Genomic DNA, 18,089 nt, shown 5'->3' with positions numbered 1-18,089 from the left:
TTGTATTACTCTATTTCCTGCCCAAGGTCAGAGGGTATGTTTGTGTTTGCCTTCCTGTCGCGTCTCTTGGCCGTCCCCGCTGTTGTTCCACAACAGTTTCACAGCCATTTACGAGGACAGGGTGACCCGTTGGCACTATTTGAACTGTGTGGGAAGATCATGCCCAGTCAATGCAAAACCACTAACCCCGTAATTGAAAGGAGCACACCACACTTCCAGGCAATGTGCAAGCCTCTTTATATAACATCAATAGCATAGACCAGTGTGACTCTCCAAATACCCCCATTTGCTTTGGAGAACCCTCTTGACAGAATTGTCACATATACTTATGGGGAATAATTAGAACTCCCATAGTTCAAATTCAAGTCTGAGCAAGTGTGACCGACCAGGGATTTCTTTACCAAATGAAAAGTCTCATGTGGATTTTTTACAGACACATAAAGTAACTCAGTTCATGTTCATGTTACCCGAATCCAACTCTGAAAATACATTACGTGCTTATTGTACTATCATAAATCAGTAGAACCAGCATCCTAACCTGTTCAGCGTCCATGCTAAAGGCATATTATAATTTCATTTTGAATAAATGTATGTATATCTAAAATGATTGTGGCCATCTAATGAGATAGTACTCAAAAATGTGTTCCAAATTTCGGAGAAAAATAATGATGTGAGATTGGGTGTGAAGGCTTATCTCCTATAGGAAGGTGATCGGTTTCATGAGGATGGGGTAAGGAAAACCGTCACACTTGCCTTTGCCAATGTGGTAATAAGGTTTTTTCCCCAGCAGATCTGCGCATTTTATCACCTTACATAAAGGGGTGTGGGCTTTGACATATCGACCAGTGAGAAGAAGCTACAAGCTGAAGAGGAAGGGCTGCGGATGTAAGGGCTGAGGTAAAGTAAGTCTGTTTTCTTGGTTGTTTTAGTTTCGTTTGAATAAAACTTTAGCAGGCTTCGCCGGTAGAAGTTAACAAATTGTTAAACATTCTTTCAGTTAGATGTTCAAGGTCTAGTGAAAACGAAGACGCGAGATCATTAAATGGTGCCATCTCGTAAAAAAAAAAAAAAACTGTATACCTCTGGCGGAGATCCCCTACAACTTTCAGGATTTTTACGGATAATAAGATATAATAATAAAATCATCCCTTCAGCCCTTCTGTTTAAATAGTTGAGCCCTCTTGCCTGGAACTAAAAAGCTTCAAAATGTTTAATTTACAAGTGTTAATATAAGAAAATATGTGGCTTTATTATAAGCATATCTGTGATGAAACGTGTGTTTCATGCCATCAAATTGCTTCAGAATTAGATTTTCTTGGAGGTGTGTTCTCATTTAAAATGATTTATGTACTGTTGGAATTTCTAGAAGCACTCAATTATATAATTTTACGTCTGCCATGCTTTATTACTCACATTATAAATTGGAAATATGGTCTGGCTGTCAGATAAAGTGTTGATGTTGACAACTAAAATAATGGTAAAGTCCTATTTTCAGAAGTTAAGACAGTACGTCAGCTTTTTAATAAGAAATATAATCGATGGAAGTGGCCTTCTATCAGCTGGACCTCACCCTATCAACAGGATTATAGCTCCATGGATTTCTTTATTGATTGTTTAATATTAAAGCCTATTTGATACATAACTTCAATACCTTGATTTCATTTTCTGCATGGGTTCCTGATATGGTAATTTTGCAGTTGGATCTCAAGGCCCTACAGCCCAAGAATGTGTTATTTATTTGGCTTTCTACTCCCTAGCATTCATTGTAACTATGGCACTCAAATGATAATTAAAGCCTGCTCCAGGTATTTGGCTGAAAGGTGGCACAGTGAGTTAGTATAGATCTTCAGCTGGAGAATGGAATGATCAAGGGATGAAGCAATTATTAAAAACAAGCACTTAATTAAATACCAATCGGTTTTGTGTGTAGGTAATAGGAACAATTTGCTGCTGTCCCCGCTGTCAAACAAGTTGACTCCATTTATTTTCATAGTCTCTAAAACAAGACAGATTTTGGCCCTTGGTTGTTATTACCAAGCAGTGCTTAACCTTAAAAGATTGGTTGGAGCACCCTGGGTAAAACACTATTCCCTCTATTTCTTTAGAGAATATTGTGTTGTTGTTTTCATTCTGATATGACACGGTGATTCTCTACTTGCTCTAAATAATCTTTATACCTTTATACAATATATCAAACTAGTTGGTAGCATGCCATCGGCCAATGTGAATCGGATTAGTGAGTTAACGCAAAGACACACTGCCCTCGTCTATGTTTGGATCTACAGCAGTTAAATTTCTGGCACAGCCACTTGACTCCAGATGCAGTTAGGCAGAGTCAGCCATAAGGTGGGATTTCACATTCCCCACTTTACGGTGTCCTGCATGGATCCGACCGCCGGGTGGATCACACAGCAGGGGAAGGCATACTCAGGGAGTGATGTCACCCGTCCACAAGGGTGTGACTGTACATGTTAAAAAAAAACTGATGCCCTTTGAGGGGATCTTAAGAGTGTTGCTTCTTGTCGGCTATTACGCAAAGCTGGCTTGCCATTCTCTAAAATCTAAATGAAAATGTTACAGTTAACTTATAACCTTGTTTTGTAATATGAAACCAGAAAATGAAACATTTTTGACATTTCTGATCACATACTTCGATATAATTTCATGGATTTCTCCCCGGTGACTAATAAATTGTTATGTTATAAAAACTATACTTGCCAATCTATGCATGAGAGACAGATTTTTGTTTTAAGTTTAAGTTGTGAATGAATTGTATTGTTCGTTTTCTTATAAATTTGGTTCTCTCTTGGAAGGTTTTAATCTCAATGAGACAACCTAATTAAAGTCATAATACATTGCTATTTTTGAGAGCATTATGTATGACTGACATGTTTTAACCAAGGTTTTTCTTTTCCGTAGTATATAAGGTTTTGTTTTTTTTCTTTTCGTGTTGATAACAATATGTGATAATAATAAAATATCTCCAGCATATATGATGTGTGCTTGTTTTCCAGTCACAAAGTTAAACAAATAAATACTTATTTGTCCAAGAAGAAAAGACGCTGCAATGAAGTCAGAGCCAAACCCAACCCAAGATGGATTTGGTAAGGTTCAAAAAAAATACTATGAACATATTTAGTGTCGGATTTTATACAGGAAATAGATGCTTGCAGAAAACAAAGTCCCATTTAAAGCTCCCTAATTGCTAATCGTTTAAAAAACTAAATTAAGCACAAAGAAAATGATGGCAAACCTTAACCTTAAAGCTGTAGATAAATGAAAAGAAAACAATTGTACCCAAAAACACAATAAAGACTTGAAAACAAAAAATGCAACAAATTCACAACACGTAACGAAAACGTCAACAGTGATGTTAATTAAACAATGTAAGCTAAAGTTATCCAACACCAGTCCTAGTACTAATATCAGCCACAAGTACTTAATGTAGGCTAAAGACACTTTTTGATTAAATTAGCATGAACAAGGGATTAAAAAGTATATTTTGCACAATTAGTGCACAGTTGACATGTTTGTTTTTGTTAGGGTAAACCATATATATATATAACTAAACTATATAACTATATAACTCAATAATGGTACATTATTAATGGTGTTGCATGAGTGATGACCTACTCAATAACCCTCGACTTTGCATGCTCACTTGACCCCATGGCACGACAAGCATTACCCAACGGAGTGTGAGCAGGTAGATATTCGGCGCTCCAATCCAACCCTTGGAACCCAGAAAATTCAAGTGCGGACTCATTGCAAGCATTGGGAGTTGTGGTGTAGTTGTAAAACTGTAAATTCATAACTAGTGAAAATTGTTTATGTATAATTTTCTAAATGTATGCCATGAACATGCTTGTGAAATGTTTAGCAATTGCCAAAATGTTATTTGTTTCGAAAAACTCATAGTTATGTCATTAAATCCCTTATGCCTTTGTGAGGTTTTTCAACATTGTTTTTATTTACTTTTAATGACTGAAAATACAGCCGCCGAGGACCCAATTGTGTCCTAAATGTGGTCTCCACGCCACCCTCAGCTCTTCTGCACCAAATGTCCCTCACAGGCATTCCTCAAACTCAACATTGAGTGTCAGTCAGAAATTGAGGGCTGGAGCTTAGTGGATGGTTTGGGATGCAGGGTATGAATGTAATGGCCAAGCTGCACCAGACACTGACGCAGCAGGACACATCCACTTACGGAGTGCCGTGTGAGAACGCTTCTATTTTAATCACTTAAAGGCGCTTCACCAGTCATGTAACCCGCATGCAGCCTCAGAAATGACAACTTAAAAAACAAAATTATGGTTTTCATTGAAAATCTAGCAGCTTGGTTAAAAAAAACTTCAAAACATAAGTCCCTAAAGGAAACTAAGTGCATATAACTTAACATCAGCTGATACTATATGACTACTATAAAGAAACAGTCAAAAGGAGTAGTCATTATTTTCAATATAGTTTTGTAAAAAAAAAATATCTTAGCCTGGTCAGGGTTCCTTTTCACCATATGGTGGGGAGCAAAACTGGAAACATGCAGGAAAGGGTAAACATAGTTATTTTCAATCCTCTTTCAAAAGACCATTTCCATCAAGCATTGTGAATAAAGTCAGACATTAAGGAAAAACAATATGTGATTGCATCTGCCTTACCGGCATCATAGTAGAACATAATAATTAGCAGTAAATTATTTTCCAATAGATTGAATAAGATGGCATTTTATTATCCCTGTGCATCGTCTCTTTGCTATAATCTTTTGAAATGAAAAAATATTTCACTTGTTTATTTAAAACAAATTCAAATGAGCCAAACGTATGCAACTTCTATGCAACAATACTGCACCAGCGCATAGACTGAGGTTCCTTTATTACTCCAACGTTTCCTCTGCTGTAAATCCGTTGTGAGCCACATTAACAGCCAATACAAGTAAAGGAATTTTGCATCATTACAATAAATGTGCTTCAAATACACAAGTTTAATTTCATATTGTGAATTAAAAACATAATATTTGCTGTTACTATGATATGCTATAGAAAAAGACAATGCATTACCAATGCTGTCTATTCTGTGTTTAAACTAATGGCATGATAATAAAAAGTAGTATTAGTTTTGCTGTATGCTGACTAAGTTGACTAACAAATCTAAATGATCCAAAATCAAACAACATCCAAGAAGCAGTTCAATGAAACAGCGTGTATACTCTTGAGAATTTCAGGAGTCAGAGTTATGTCCTCTAAAGGGGGCCTTTATTACCGACTGTTGTTCTAGTATTGTATAGTATAGTATTAGAAGCAACCTACCCACATGCAGACTTAGGTTATAAATGAATGAATGTGTTTTTTTTAAGGTTGCTAAATACACCATGACTGCATGCAGATGATAAAACATAAACATATTGGAACCCCTTGAGAGATTACACAAACAGTGTAATGAATATTAGATACAGGCCTTCCATACTTGAGCAGGCTTCTAAAACTGTCTGAACATTTAATGAGAAGCAGCGTAATGAAATGACAATTTATGAAATTGTCTGCAACCTTTGAAAACGTGCTTTAGCTAATGTAAAAATTCCGGCCGATTATTGTCTTAATCAATAATGACTACGCTATCAAATAGAAAAAATGTCCAAAAGCGTTGGGTGTGACAAGATAACACTTAATGAATCAGAAATTATCTTGTTCGGTTTTTTGAAGATAAGAAACATGATTCCAATAAATGTTTTCCTTTTCTGTCGCCCTCTCACTTTAAGATGTTTAGCAGTTTTTTAAACAAATGTAATCCTGTTTAATCCTGGTCCTTTCATTACTGTTAGATAGTAATTTTTCTGTTCACTTTGTTGTCTGCTATCTCTTGTGTGATATCATGCAACTTGATGATGAAATGGTGGCTTCGGGTAAAGGTAGGATTGAGACTGGCGTGGAGGGGAGCATAGCTCAGCTTCTCAAGTGCATGTTTTGGCCAACTTGCATTTTTTTAGTGTCGCTTCTTTGTTCACAATGAGAAAGTGCGACATGATAAATGGCCTAAACGTCTCCTTTCCCCCCCTGATGTTATTAATTTAGATGCAAACTTTCATAAAGCTGTCAAAACATTCAGCACTGGCAGAGCATTACCTGGACAGCTACGTTGATTAAACTTTGTTCTACATTACACATTCTATCCCTGCTCATTCAAAGCCACCCACCTAATGTTTTGTAATATCTTTTCACATATTATTGATTATAATCTGATATACTATAGGCTGACTGGGCTCTACTTATGTCGTCATTTTTTGCTCTTCATTGCTTCTTAGTAAGAAAATAAATACTGACCTCTTGTGGAATATTGGCTCAAATACAACCTCAAAAGCTGACATATTTGATAAACTTGCCTTTATACTCTATATATACTTATACATATATAACATAGTGCACGATTAACATAACCTGGGGAAAACACACCGGGGTGAAAATAAAAGTATGCAAAGAATGCAAAATGGTATGGGAGAATGAAAAAAATCTCAGTATACTGACAAACACAAAATATTTATAATGTTTTGTATTTCTTTTATACTCCACCTGTCTTCAAAATCTCACTATTACTAACTCATTTGGAAATACTGTATAGATAAACATTTTTCTCTTTTTCTTCACAGTGGCTATCCAGAAAAGGTCCACAGTTCCTGGGGTTACGATTACTCAGTATGTTGAGCAAGTTCCACTAGGAAAATCAAGTCCTGATTTTTTCCGGAAACCGATGCGAGTGAATGTTCAAGAGGGTAAGAAGGGGAAGAAAAATAATAATACCTAAGAATACTATGAGATTATCTTACACTAATTACAAATTTTCACTGTAGCACTGATTGTTGCATTTCATTTTTAAGGTAAAAAAGCCATTTTCAAAGCAATGGTCACTGGTGATCCAGCACCAACCGTGACGTGGGAATGCAGCAAATGTGAACTCACTGATTTCCTGAAGTATAAGACAAGATATGATGAAAGGACGAGGGAGCATATTCTGGAGGTAAGATGAAAGCATGCGAGTAACATTTTTCCCTACTTCTCTCCAAATACATCTGATCAAAGTGCTTATTATTTTTTTCAAAAACAATGAGGAGGATTTTCATAATCACTTTTACTCCAATTTGTTGCTTGTATTGCAACATTCGCACAACTTTACAGCACCTGTTATGTTACTTTATGTCAGTCGACGAGCCAAATATCAAAATCTAAACACACATATACATTACTCATGCAATCAGATACCGAACGTGAAAGCAGACCAAGCTGACACCTACAAATGTTTCGCCACCAATGAATATGGGAGCGCCGTTTGCGCTTCTACGTTGACTGTAATTGAAGGTGAGCAATGTTTTTCATTGTTACTTAAACTTTTGTTTTATAAAACACAAGTTTTAATCATGCACTCTTTATTAACTATGTTTTCTTTAGCTGAATCAAAGAAAAAGCCCCAAGAAGGTAGGTTTTTAAGAATATTATCGACCAATACATATCATCCCATTCAAACCACACAAATACAATGATTTCCAAATGAATTGGACTTTTGAATTATTTTTGCCATTTCAAAGAAAAGGCATAATTTTGCATAGTAGGTCTCCTTGGCCTTACATCCAGGCTGTGGAATAACGATAAATACTGAAATTGATTTGTAATTTGCAGATATTCTGCAGACATTTTGGCAACAACCTATACAATTTAATCCCTGCTGTATTCTCTGAGAGAAGCTTACGAACTTGAAATTGTTGAGATTTGACATTTTGTAATATTCTCTGGAAAATTGGTCACAATTAGTCCTATTTGGATCAACCAAGATGAAGCAGCTGTACTGAAGCTGTAGAACATGCAGGGCCAGATAATCATGCCACACAAAGGGTGAAGAGGGATTGTAAACTTGATAGAAATGTGAAAATGCAGTCCCATTTAAGTGCTGTTATATTTTGTTGCAGGAACACAAGATTTCAGATCGATGCTCAAGAAAACGTAAAACACATGTTATTCAAGATCATTTATAACAGTGTGCTTCTGAAAAAGAAATATGACTAAAGAAAGAGCACTGCTGTGTGTTTACCTCTCTTATCTTTCTCTATTGAGTGTTGTTGCCCCTAGAAAGAAGCAGCTCCCACCAAAGAAAGAGGGAGAAATCGATCCTAAACTCTGGGAATTACTTCTCAGTGCACGAAAAATGGACTATGAGAAAATCTGTTTTGATTTCGGTGTTACTGACTTCCGTTGGATGTTGAAGAAACTAAACCAGATGAAAAATGAAAGGGAGGATGAACAGGCAAAGGTATATTATTACAGATACTGTACAATCTTAAATTGCCGTGCAATGATGTATCTTTTTTAAATTTCTGTACAATGGTTAATCCTGTACATTCAAAGCTGAAACCAACAAATATTTTTAATAATCAGTTACCGTGACAATTTTTTTTTTCAAGTACTAGAGTACAAAACTTTTTATTTTGTAATGTGAAAGAAAATAGAGGATTGAACAATCGTGACACGACCAAACACATGTTCACTGAACGAGGCCAAATGATTCTCTCATCTCAGCCAAGCCGTCCTTGTTCTACAGGTTGTGAAGAGACTGCACAACGTTCGACAAATTGAAGTTAAACCAAGTGGCCGAGCTGAGTTTGAGTTAGACATGACACTAATGGATCCAAACTGCACAATAAACCTGTTTAAGGTAAGTTGTAAGTAAATGTTGTCTATTTATATTGTGAAATGTAATCACAGTCTTAGGGATTGCGCTCAGATCTATTCAAGCATTTTTGATTTCCATTTATATGAAACATTTCTTCTATACCTTTAACCCAAAAGGATGGCATGATGGTTCCATATGATTATGACAGAAATTCAAAACACAGCCTGGAAATAACAGGGACAAAGTATGTTTTCAGCATCAAAGATCCTCAGCAAGAGGATGCTGGGTTTTACCAGGTTGATGTTGATGATGCTAATGTTCTCACAACTGACTTCCAAGGTAAGATAACCACTGTCCATTTTCATCTTAAAAAAGGCATACTACTTTGACCATAGAATGCTTTAATGGAAAATAAATAATTGTTTTCTGCATAACTAAGCACTGTATTTCCCTCCTTAGTCCCTGCAGTGGAATTTGAAGCTGACATTGAGGATGCAAGAGCCACTGAAAGCGAGGATGCAATCTTTCAATGCATCTTGTCGACGCCGCTCAACAGAATCACATGGTCTTCAGAGTCCAACTCACTTGAGCATGGAGACAAATATGACATCACTGTCTCAGAGGACAAGCTGATTCACACGTTGAGAGTGAAAGATTGCACAATGGCAGACGACGGGGTCTATTTTGCCATCGCCGGGATTGTTTCCAGCAGTGCTGCTCTCACAGTGGATGGTGAGAGTCCTTTACGTCACATTTTTTGGACTGTCGCAAATTCAAAAAGAGGATTAATTAAGGTTGACTCTGATATGAAAAAGTACTATAATTTACATCTAATATTTATTATTAATAATAATAATAATAATAATAATAATAATAATAATAATAATAATAATAATAATATACAATTTTACTTAAGATTGATATATTTATATTTATATATATATTATATTTGGTAGATAAAATCTGATTTTAAAATGGCAAGGCTCTACAAATAAAGCATAAACTGTGTTCAAGCATAACTAAAATGTTAAATGTAAAAGCCAAAGTTGAGATTGTTTAAGTAGGAAAAATGAATTTGTTTTGTTTTTAAATATTAATTTAAGAGTACTGCCAACCCAATAAACTTGTCTTTGTATAAAAAACACAATTTTTAACAGCTTTGATATGGTTTTAATGACTTAATTTACTTTCACCTAATGTGATCCAGCCGATCCAAATGGGAGAAAGAGGCGTAAGACCACTGGCCTGGACAAAAAAGCACTGGAAGGGCAGGCAAAGCTGCAGAGGCAAGAATATGACTTGGAGAAAGCCAGTCGAGCACAAACTGAAGGAGAAGTTTTGGACGCAGCTGGAGCTGGAAGAATGGATGGAGGAGGAGGTTCTGGTGGCATGGTAGACGGTGATGGGACAGGTGGAAGTGGAAATGGGACAGGTGGAGATGGGACAGGCGGAGATGGGACAGGTGGAGATGGGACAGGCGGAGATGGGACAGGTGGAGATGGGATGAATGGAGTAGATGACAATGAAAATCAAGATGGAGGAGACGAAAGTGATATGAAAAAAAAGCGAGTACCCACTGGACACTTAGTTCCTGATACAGTCACAGGTAAAAACATTGCTGTTCATTGCCATATTCAATTTGACTGTGGAATAGAAACTGTCATAACATCCATAACTTTATGGATTATGTTTATAGTTTTTGCCTTTTTTTTTCTTTGCTACTGAAAAGCATCTTAGCTTTCCTTAGGTGACATGTATTGTCAAGTTACAAATACTTTACTATAATATACATAATCATGTTTATAATGTATGTGAACAACGTCCTGCAGTGCCACATGTTGAGCAGTTCAAGGGAGAGACATACCAAAAAGCTAATCAGTGGTCTGTCACATAGGCATACAGTACTACAACCTATGGCATGCATTCAAGACAGGCATTGTTGAAGTGCTTTTGATGCGAAAAAAAAAAGTAATTGAGCTTTTAATTTTGTCTTGCATATCTGGTTATAGTATCAAATATGTAAAAAGTTCTTATTTCCAACTAATGTTGCATAGTTAATGATTGTGTATTGTATGTGGTCTAAGAAAATATCATAATATATTTATCTGACATTTAATTAATTGCTCTTATTCACAGGTCGAGGGGTCCATTTTGTTAGTGGACTGACAGATACTGCTGCAAATATTGGGGAACGAGCAGAGCTGTCCTGTAAACTAAGCAGTGAACGTGCAGAGGGACAGTGGTATAAAGATGGGAAGTTGGTGAGTCAAGTGTTTCCAAAGTTTTACCAGTGTACATCTTTTTCCTGTAGATTATAAAACAGGGTAAGTCGAGTCGGCCAAAAGTGCAACCAATTGACAGAACCATTAACTGGGTCAGCAGTTAAACCATCCAACCATGTATATGCCTCTCATCGTTTAACATTGTTTCAATTTTGCAGCAATTTGCTTTATTATTGATGCTTAATTGGATTTAGCAGAGTAGTTAGTTGCTGAGCTGGAATCAAAGCTTGACATTACAAGTTCAAGTTCAAGTTCAAGAGATTATTTGTCACATACATATACATACGGTCAAACATAAATGCAGTGAAATGTCATGACACCCGGTGATTACGCACAATAAGCTCTATAAGCTCTAAAAATACTAAAAAATACCAAATGTACGTAATCGACACAAGGTGCTCGCGCAGGCAGCCGCAAGGGGAGGCGCCACAATCGCGATTCTGGGTTCTATAATTATTTAATTCCCAGGTCATCGTTTGCAAAATATAATTACTGAAAACGATATATTCAAATTGTAATTGCTTACAAAAATGTAGTCTTGGAAGACTTATTTATAGATGTATTTTGTATTTGGGTTCCATTCAGCATTATGATTTCAGCTCATGGGCCATAATTATGTTTAGGATGGGGCCCTATAGGAAAAAGAGGATATTCCAGGGATAAACTCCGACCACCACATTGTCATAATTAAGAAAATTATTTTTCTGCTCACCCAAAATGTTCCTAAAGGCTAATTAATACTGAACATTTTATCTAACCAGCTCAACAGTGCAGATGGGCTAAAGATAATCAAAGATGGTGCCTGTCAAAAGTTGATAATTGATTGCTGTACAAATGATGATGCAGCTGTGTACCGTTTTGAAGCTGAGGGACGTAAATCAGAAGCAACACTCAATATTCAAGGTATGACTAATTATAAGCAATACAACTTAATGTCATTTAATTTTAGCATTTATTTTTGGGGATTTTTTTGTGTTTGTTTGTTTCAGATTATAAACTTTACTTCCATTATATATTCATAATAAATTATATAAACTGTACTTACATTACAGACCCACCAAAGATTGACCTTGATGCTTTGGGGAAATTCTCAGAGCCAGTGACTGTTAGGGCTGGTGAAAATGCAGAGTGGAAGCTACCTTTCTCAGGTGGGGCTCCAATGAGTATACAGTGGTACAAGGATGATGACGAGCTTCTCACTGGTATCAATGTCAAGATTGAAACGTCAGCCAATGAGAGCCAACTGCGCCTCTCCAAGTGCCAAAGAAGGGATTGTGGAGAGATCAAAATTAAAATCAAAAATGCATTCAGTACCACAGAGGCTGTGTCCAAACTCATTGTGCTTGGTGAGTAATGGGTGATAATATTTGTGTACCTTGTATCTCATATATCTTTTTGACAATTATTTTAGAGACATAATTGTACTGTACTTGTAAAACACTTTTGATTATTATTCCTTATTGAAAGTTAAAAGCACAACAGCACTGTGACGTCGCTCTCTTCCCTAGATAAACCCTCACCACCACAGGGCCCTGTGGATATTATGGAAAGTGCTGTTACATCTGTGGAGTTTAAATGGAAGCCTCCAAAGGACAGTGGAGGATGCCCGGTGACTCACTATATCATTGAACGCCAGCAAGTGGGCCGTCATAAATGGTTATGTCTGGGAGAAGTCCCAAGTAACAGCACCAGCTACAAAGACTCCGACGTGGACCCAGGAAGGAGATACTGTTACCGTATCAGAGCCAAGAACACAGAGGGTGTCAGCGATTACCTAGAGACTGAGGATATATCAGCTGGTGTATTGCGTAAGCCGAAACAATCAACCATGTTAGATGTGGTAGTATGACAAATGATCAAACTGCCTTTATTGGCTATCAAAGTCTTTACTCCCTTTGACGTCTGAAGAGTTAATATCTTAAAGAGCCTCAAGAACCTCATTTCTGAACTTGTCTGCCCAAAAACCTCCAAGTTATACATCAGATACTGTGCCACTTTCTGTGTAGCCACATACTTCGTCTGGGTGCCTGCAAGCCCTGCCTGCCTGCTTCAAAAGTTCCAGGACATTTCCCAACATAAACATAAGGATGCCTACAATACAATAACAAAAAGAATAATGGAATGTTACACCTACAGGTTACCCTGGAGCACCGGGCGCACCCAAGGTCACCAGTGCCTTCAAAGACTGCATTAATATGACATGGTCTCCTCCTTGTGACACTGGTGGAACAAAGATTATTGGATACAACCTGGAAAAGCACAAGAGAGGAAGCAACTACTGGAGCCTTGTGAACCAAGGAGGCCCAATCAAAGGTACCACTCAGTTATGAATAGTTCACCTGACCACATGAAGTCAGGAAAATAGGCAAATATACTTTAGAGAAATGCTAACCAATGTCTCTCTTCCTCTTAGATACGGTGTATGCAGTGAAAGATGTATTTGAGGGAGCAGCATATGAATTTAGAGTTTCTGCTATTAACCTATCTGGTCCTGGAGATCCTAGCATTCCATGTGACGCAGTTTTTGCAAGAGACCCTATGAGTAAGTCATTTGGAATGCAAATCCATGCACCCACTGGCTCTAAATATAAACCCAAATAATGCATGTGATGAACCATTTTTGAGCCCACGCTGGCCATTAAGAAATGATGAAAAAAGAAAATCTAAACAATGAATGTGAACTTTGTGAAAACTGTACATTGACACTAACACAATAACAAATTACATCAAATTATGTACTTTAATTGCAGAACCCCCAGGTAAAGTCATAGAGTTAAAGTTAACATCCTCCAATTATACTACATTTTCCCTGGCATGGAATAAACCAAAGGAGGTGAAAGGAGTAGAGGATGAGGCCCAAGGGTACTATGTGGAGATCAGACCAATTGAGAGCCTTGAATGGACTCGCTGTAATGCCAACCCAATTACTCTGACTTCCTTCACTGTGCTTGGCTTGAAGGCAATGGCCACATACTGGGTGAGAGTGATTGCAACCAATTATGGTGGTGATGGGGAGCCTCAGGGCTTTGACAATTACATCATCGCCATGCCACCACCTGGTAAGCTTCTGCATATTTAATGTAATTAAAATGCAAAACACTGTTTCTTAAACATAAAAATAAAATGTATGTAAACAAACAAACATGTATGTAAAAAATACATGAATACCCCTTCATGTATTTGCCAGAATTACACATTTTGATCAAAAGGCATTTTCCTCTGTCCATATGGACAATCTATTTGTTTGGTGCAATGGTTGAAAGAGTTATTGTGTGGGCCTAAAAGTACACAGTATGTAGGATAACATAATAAAAATGAAAGCCTAAATATAGGCTGTTTAATTTATCTTTAGTGAGACCAAGATTTAAAGACAAGAAAATGAAGACCTTTGTGGTTGTGAAATCTGGCAACACCGTCCGTGTCAACTGCAACTTTGAGGTACTGTGCCAAGTTTTAGTATCCAAGCAGGCTGTGTTTCTTTGACATTTTTAATGACACATTTAAATCTCTTCCATACTGTTCACAGGCCTCTCCATTGCCGGAAGTCATTTGGCTGAAGGATGGTCTACCAGTCCCCAAACATGTGACAATTACTAACTCAGATATAGGGTCTCAACTTCTGATCCCTACATCCGAGCGCTCTGACACTGGCATCTATACAATTATTGTCAAAAATTGTGCGGGCCAGGAGACGTTTAATGTCGAAATCAGAGTAACAGGTGGATATCAGTCAGCACAGTCACAAATAGCCTGTATTTTCACTTATTTTTCCATAAAATGTATGTTATCAATTTATCAAGTCTTCATTTCCCTACACCACTTAAAGACAATAAAGCAAATTAAACTTATCACCCACCAGCCCAAATTGGCCTCCCTAAACACTAAGCCATAATGCAGATACTTAGAAGTTTTACACATTTAACGATTAAGATTATTTTTGTAATCTGAATCTGTCTCTCTATCCTGGTGTCAGATGACCCCAAGCCTCCTGGCCCAGTGGAGCTTGTGCAGAATGTTCCAGGAACTGTGAGCCTCTCCTGGACATCATCTCCAGATGAGAAGAGGGACGACAGGCTGCACTACATGGTAACAAAGCGAGACTCCTTCAAACACTCTTGGAGGACGGTGGCCGACAACCTCTTTAACAACAAGTGCACAGTCATCAATATCCTGCCAGGAAGAGAGTATTTCTTTAGGGTCTTTGCTAAAAATGACATGGGCTTGTCAACACCGATTGAGTCACCTTCATGGGGAACCAAAAAAGAACAAGGTTTGTTATCCTTCAATCGAAGACTGCTAAGATATTATAGGGTCAATAAACGAAAAAACAAATACACAAATCTTGTCCATGGTCATTGAACCAATGCATGAGCAACTAGTGCTCATGGATTAATGCTAATAAACAGAAATCCAGTTTTATTTTAATAATTCCCTTACAATATTTCTCAAAGCCTGATTTACTTCCTTGTCTTTGTAACATAGAAAAGTTTAAACAGGACATGCCAGAGTCAAAGGCAATTGACTTGCGGTCACCTCCATCATTTCTTGTCCCCCTGAAGAGGCGTACATCTCCACAAGGCTACGAGTGCCACATGAGCTGTGCTGTTCGTGGTAATCCCGAACCTCACGCCACATGGTACCGTAACAACATCAGCCTGAACACCAACACCAACTACTACATCACCAATGTATGTGGGGTCTGTTCCATGCTCATTTTGAAGGTCGGACCAAAAGACAATGGAGAGTATAAAGTGGTAATTGACAACCCTCTGGGGATAGCCGAGTGCTCAATGATGCTGAATGTCAGAGGTACAAACAATTTTAATTTTGAAGTTTAAGATTATGATTCCCCCAAATGTATAATTTAAAGTCAATGTCAATGTTTATGTGATATGAGACTTGACAAAAAATTCCCTGTGTTCCCTAATGTTTTGTTTTTTTTTACTTGCTTCTTTCACAGAGTGAAGAAAACCCCCAATCTGTTTCAAAGGATTCAAGCTACAGTACATATAATCAATATTGATTCCAAAAGCAATGACACTATTAAAAATCATTATCAACTAGGAGCAAATAATTTGATATTGAAAAGTTTGTTGAAATCAATTAATTGCACAGAAAGTATTTGAGAACTGCAACCGCAATGGTCATCCTGTTGAATAAGCATTTTTTTCTTCAACATGCCCAACAGATATTAAATAAACTAAAATATTGAGCATGCTTTGTCTCTTACTTTGTGATATTACCCACTGTGTTAACGTCCACTGCACTTTAGCCATCTACCAAAGTGAATAGAAAGAGCCTCAACCTCAGAGAATCACCTTTTGTTGGCCGACATATAAATTTGGACGATTTTGTATTATCCATCAGAAATCAAACAAATGTGAAAGTAGTGCCGGGCAACGCATCACAATAGTTTTTATTTTTCCAATTACAGAATGAATGAATGTTTTGTTTTGTTTTATATTTTAGTGTCATGCCATCTTGTGGCCCATCCAACATGGAATTTTAAAACACTTTTGTCAAAAGAATCAATACACAGTCTTAACAAAAATAGGTTCCACTTCTCATGGTCAGACTTCAGAATTGCAACTGAACAAAAACAAAACACACAAACATAACTACTACAAAGACAAAGTCAGATTGGTGAAACATGTTTTGTAGTTTATCTAGGTTCAGTTAAGACTGTCACTTTTCACACGTCCTCTGTAGCCTGTTTTCTATTATCAAGTATAAAGTATGAATATGCATAAAAGGTTCAGCCAAATTCAAAATGAGAAAACATTAGAATTGAATGCCCAAACTAATTGAGTTTAGGAAATCACATTAACCCTATGACAGCAAAGCTGTACCTGTTTTATTTTCTTAAATTTTTAATTCATTTTCCCAGTTCTTTCCATAAAAGAGTTGGACCGACCTGGGTAAGGACACGACGAGTCTTTGTGCAGAGAGGTCACTGGATGATCTTGATGGACTCCTTTCTCTTTTACCTTAACAGGTGAAGGTTTCCACTGTTCAATTCCAATCTGACCACAGGGTGTCTGCAGGTTTCAGAAAGTTAAACTGAATATTTTTAAAGACAAATAATTTAAACAAATTGAAGACATATTTTTGGACAAAACACCTCCATCTTATTCTTATCTTATTTAATAATGTGTTGCAGGTACGTATAATGGTAATTACTATGTATTTGGTTATATTTGCAGAGGGAAGTGGTAGGAATAGGGTTGGAAATGAATTGGTTGCGTGAATTGATTCGATTATCTTTACTTTTTTCATCAAGTAAGTGTATTACGAAGGTAAGTAAATGGTTCAGCTGTAAACTTTAGGTTCCTTCCTCTCCGATTACTCATGGGACCATTCGTCAGATCACCTAATCCAATCGAAACGCTCTGCATTCACGCCTGAAAAGGCAGAGGAAGTTACGACGCCGCACTTCCATCCTGCCCCCGCGGCTCGACTTCCTCTTCCTCCTCATTTTTTACTTCCCGTAAGAAGAATTGTGTGGCAGTTTTGCCTACCAGGGACCTCCGGCACAGAGACACAGACGAGGAGGTTGTAGAAAACACACAAGTTTATTGTGGAGAGGGGGGGTTTGATAGAACAAACCCTGGAGCAGATGGACACAGGTCATAACAGGGCTCCTCTCCTCAGTGTGTGTGGGATGGGGGTTCTAACCTGTTGCTCAACCAACGAGCAACAGGTATGCAGCCACACTGATCCTGGGTCCCTAATTACCTGGATCCAGGTCAGGTGTGGCAACTCAAACCACACCATCCCCAGACCACATAGCCCTGACACCAAACTGAGGCCAAGAAGAATTCCTGGCCGAAGCCTACCCCCCCACCCACCCACCAAGCAAATAACAAAAAGGAAAGAAAACGCCTAAAATACAGTCTATACCTAAAAATACAGACTCGAACCCAGGGTTACTTTACCTAAAATTACTAAAACACTGGACTCTGAAACAGGGTTGCCATACCTTAAACCAACAAATGTCCAAAAAACATTTACAGCAGTAGGGCCCCTCTGCCACAGAGGGCAGACCCTGAACCTCTGAGGAGACAGGGGTGGGGCAGCAGGACAACTGTCCTGCCCCTCCAAAGCGTTCCTTTTTCTCCCTGTGTCTACTGCTGGAAAGCACACGCGCACAGTGAAAAA

At 37.6% G+C, this 18,089-nt stretch overlaps 1 protein-coding gene across 3 annotated transcripts; it reads left to right on the top strand.

Moving 5' to 3' along the window:
- The first annotated feature begins 852 nt into the window (after positions 1-852).
- On the top strand, positions 853-16,143 carry LOC307230354 (immunoglobulin-like and fibronectin type III domain-containing protein 1). Of its 3 annotated transcripts, none has more exons than XM_080000673.1 (24): positions 853-902; positions 3,055-3,104; positions 6,638-6,760; positions 6,866-7,005; positions 7,244-7,343; positions 7,434-7,460; positions 7,949-7,982; positions 8,094-8,289; positions 8,578-8,691; positions 8,826-8,988; positions 9,109-9,381; positions 9,857-10,255; positions 10,786-10,910; positions 11,693-11,834; positions 11,984-12,277; positions 12,440-12,739; positions 13,068-13,244; positions 13,345-13,473; positions 13,682-13,990; positions 14,284-14,369; positions 14,458-14,650; positions 14,905-15,201; positions 15,414-15,740; positions 15,892-16,143. In XM_080000673.1, exons 2-24 carry the CDS (start codon positions 3,068-3,070, stop codon positions 15,894-15,896), a joined length of 3,990 nt encoding a protein of 1,329 aa, XP_079856799.1. In that variant the 5' UTR covers positions 853-902; positions 3,055-3,067; the 3' UTR covers positions 15,897-16,143. The 3 variants fall into 3 exon arrangements, with proteins under 3 accessions (XP_079856799.1, XP_079856797.1, XP_079856798.1); XM_080000671.1 differs by having other exon boundaries at positions 856-902; positions 3,015-3,104; XM_080000672.1 differs by having other exon boundaries at positions 868-897; positions 3,015-3,104.
- The last annotated feature ends 1,946 nt before the right edge of the window (positions 16,144-18,089 follow it).

This window comes from Zeus faber, assembly GCF_960531495.2.
Source record: "Zeus faber genome assembly, chromosome: 5".
Taxonomy (NCBI): Eukaryota; Metazoa; Chordata; class Actinopteri; order Zeiformes; family Zeidae; genus Zeus; species Zeus faber.
This window is presented reverse-complemented; position numbering and strand designations above follow the sequence as displayed.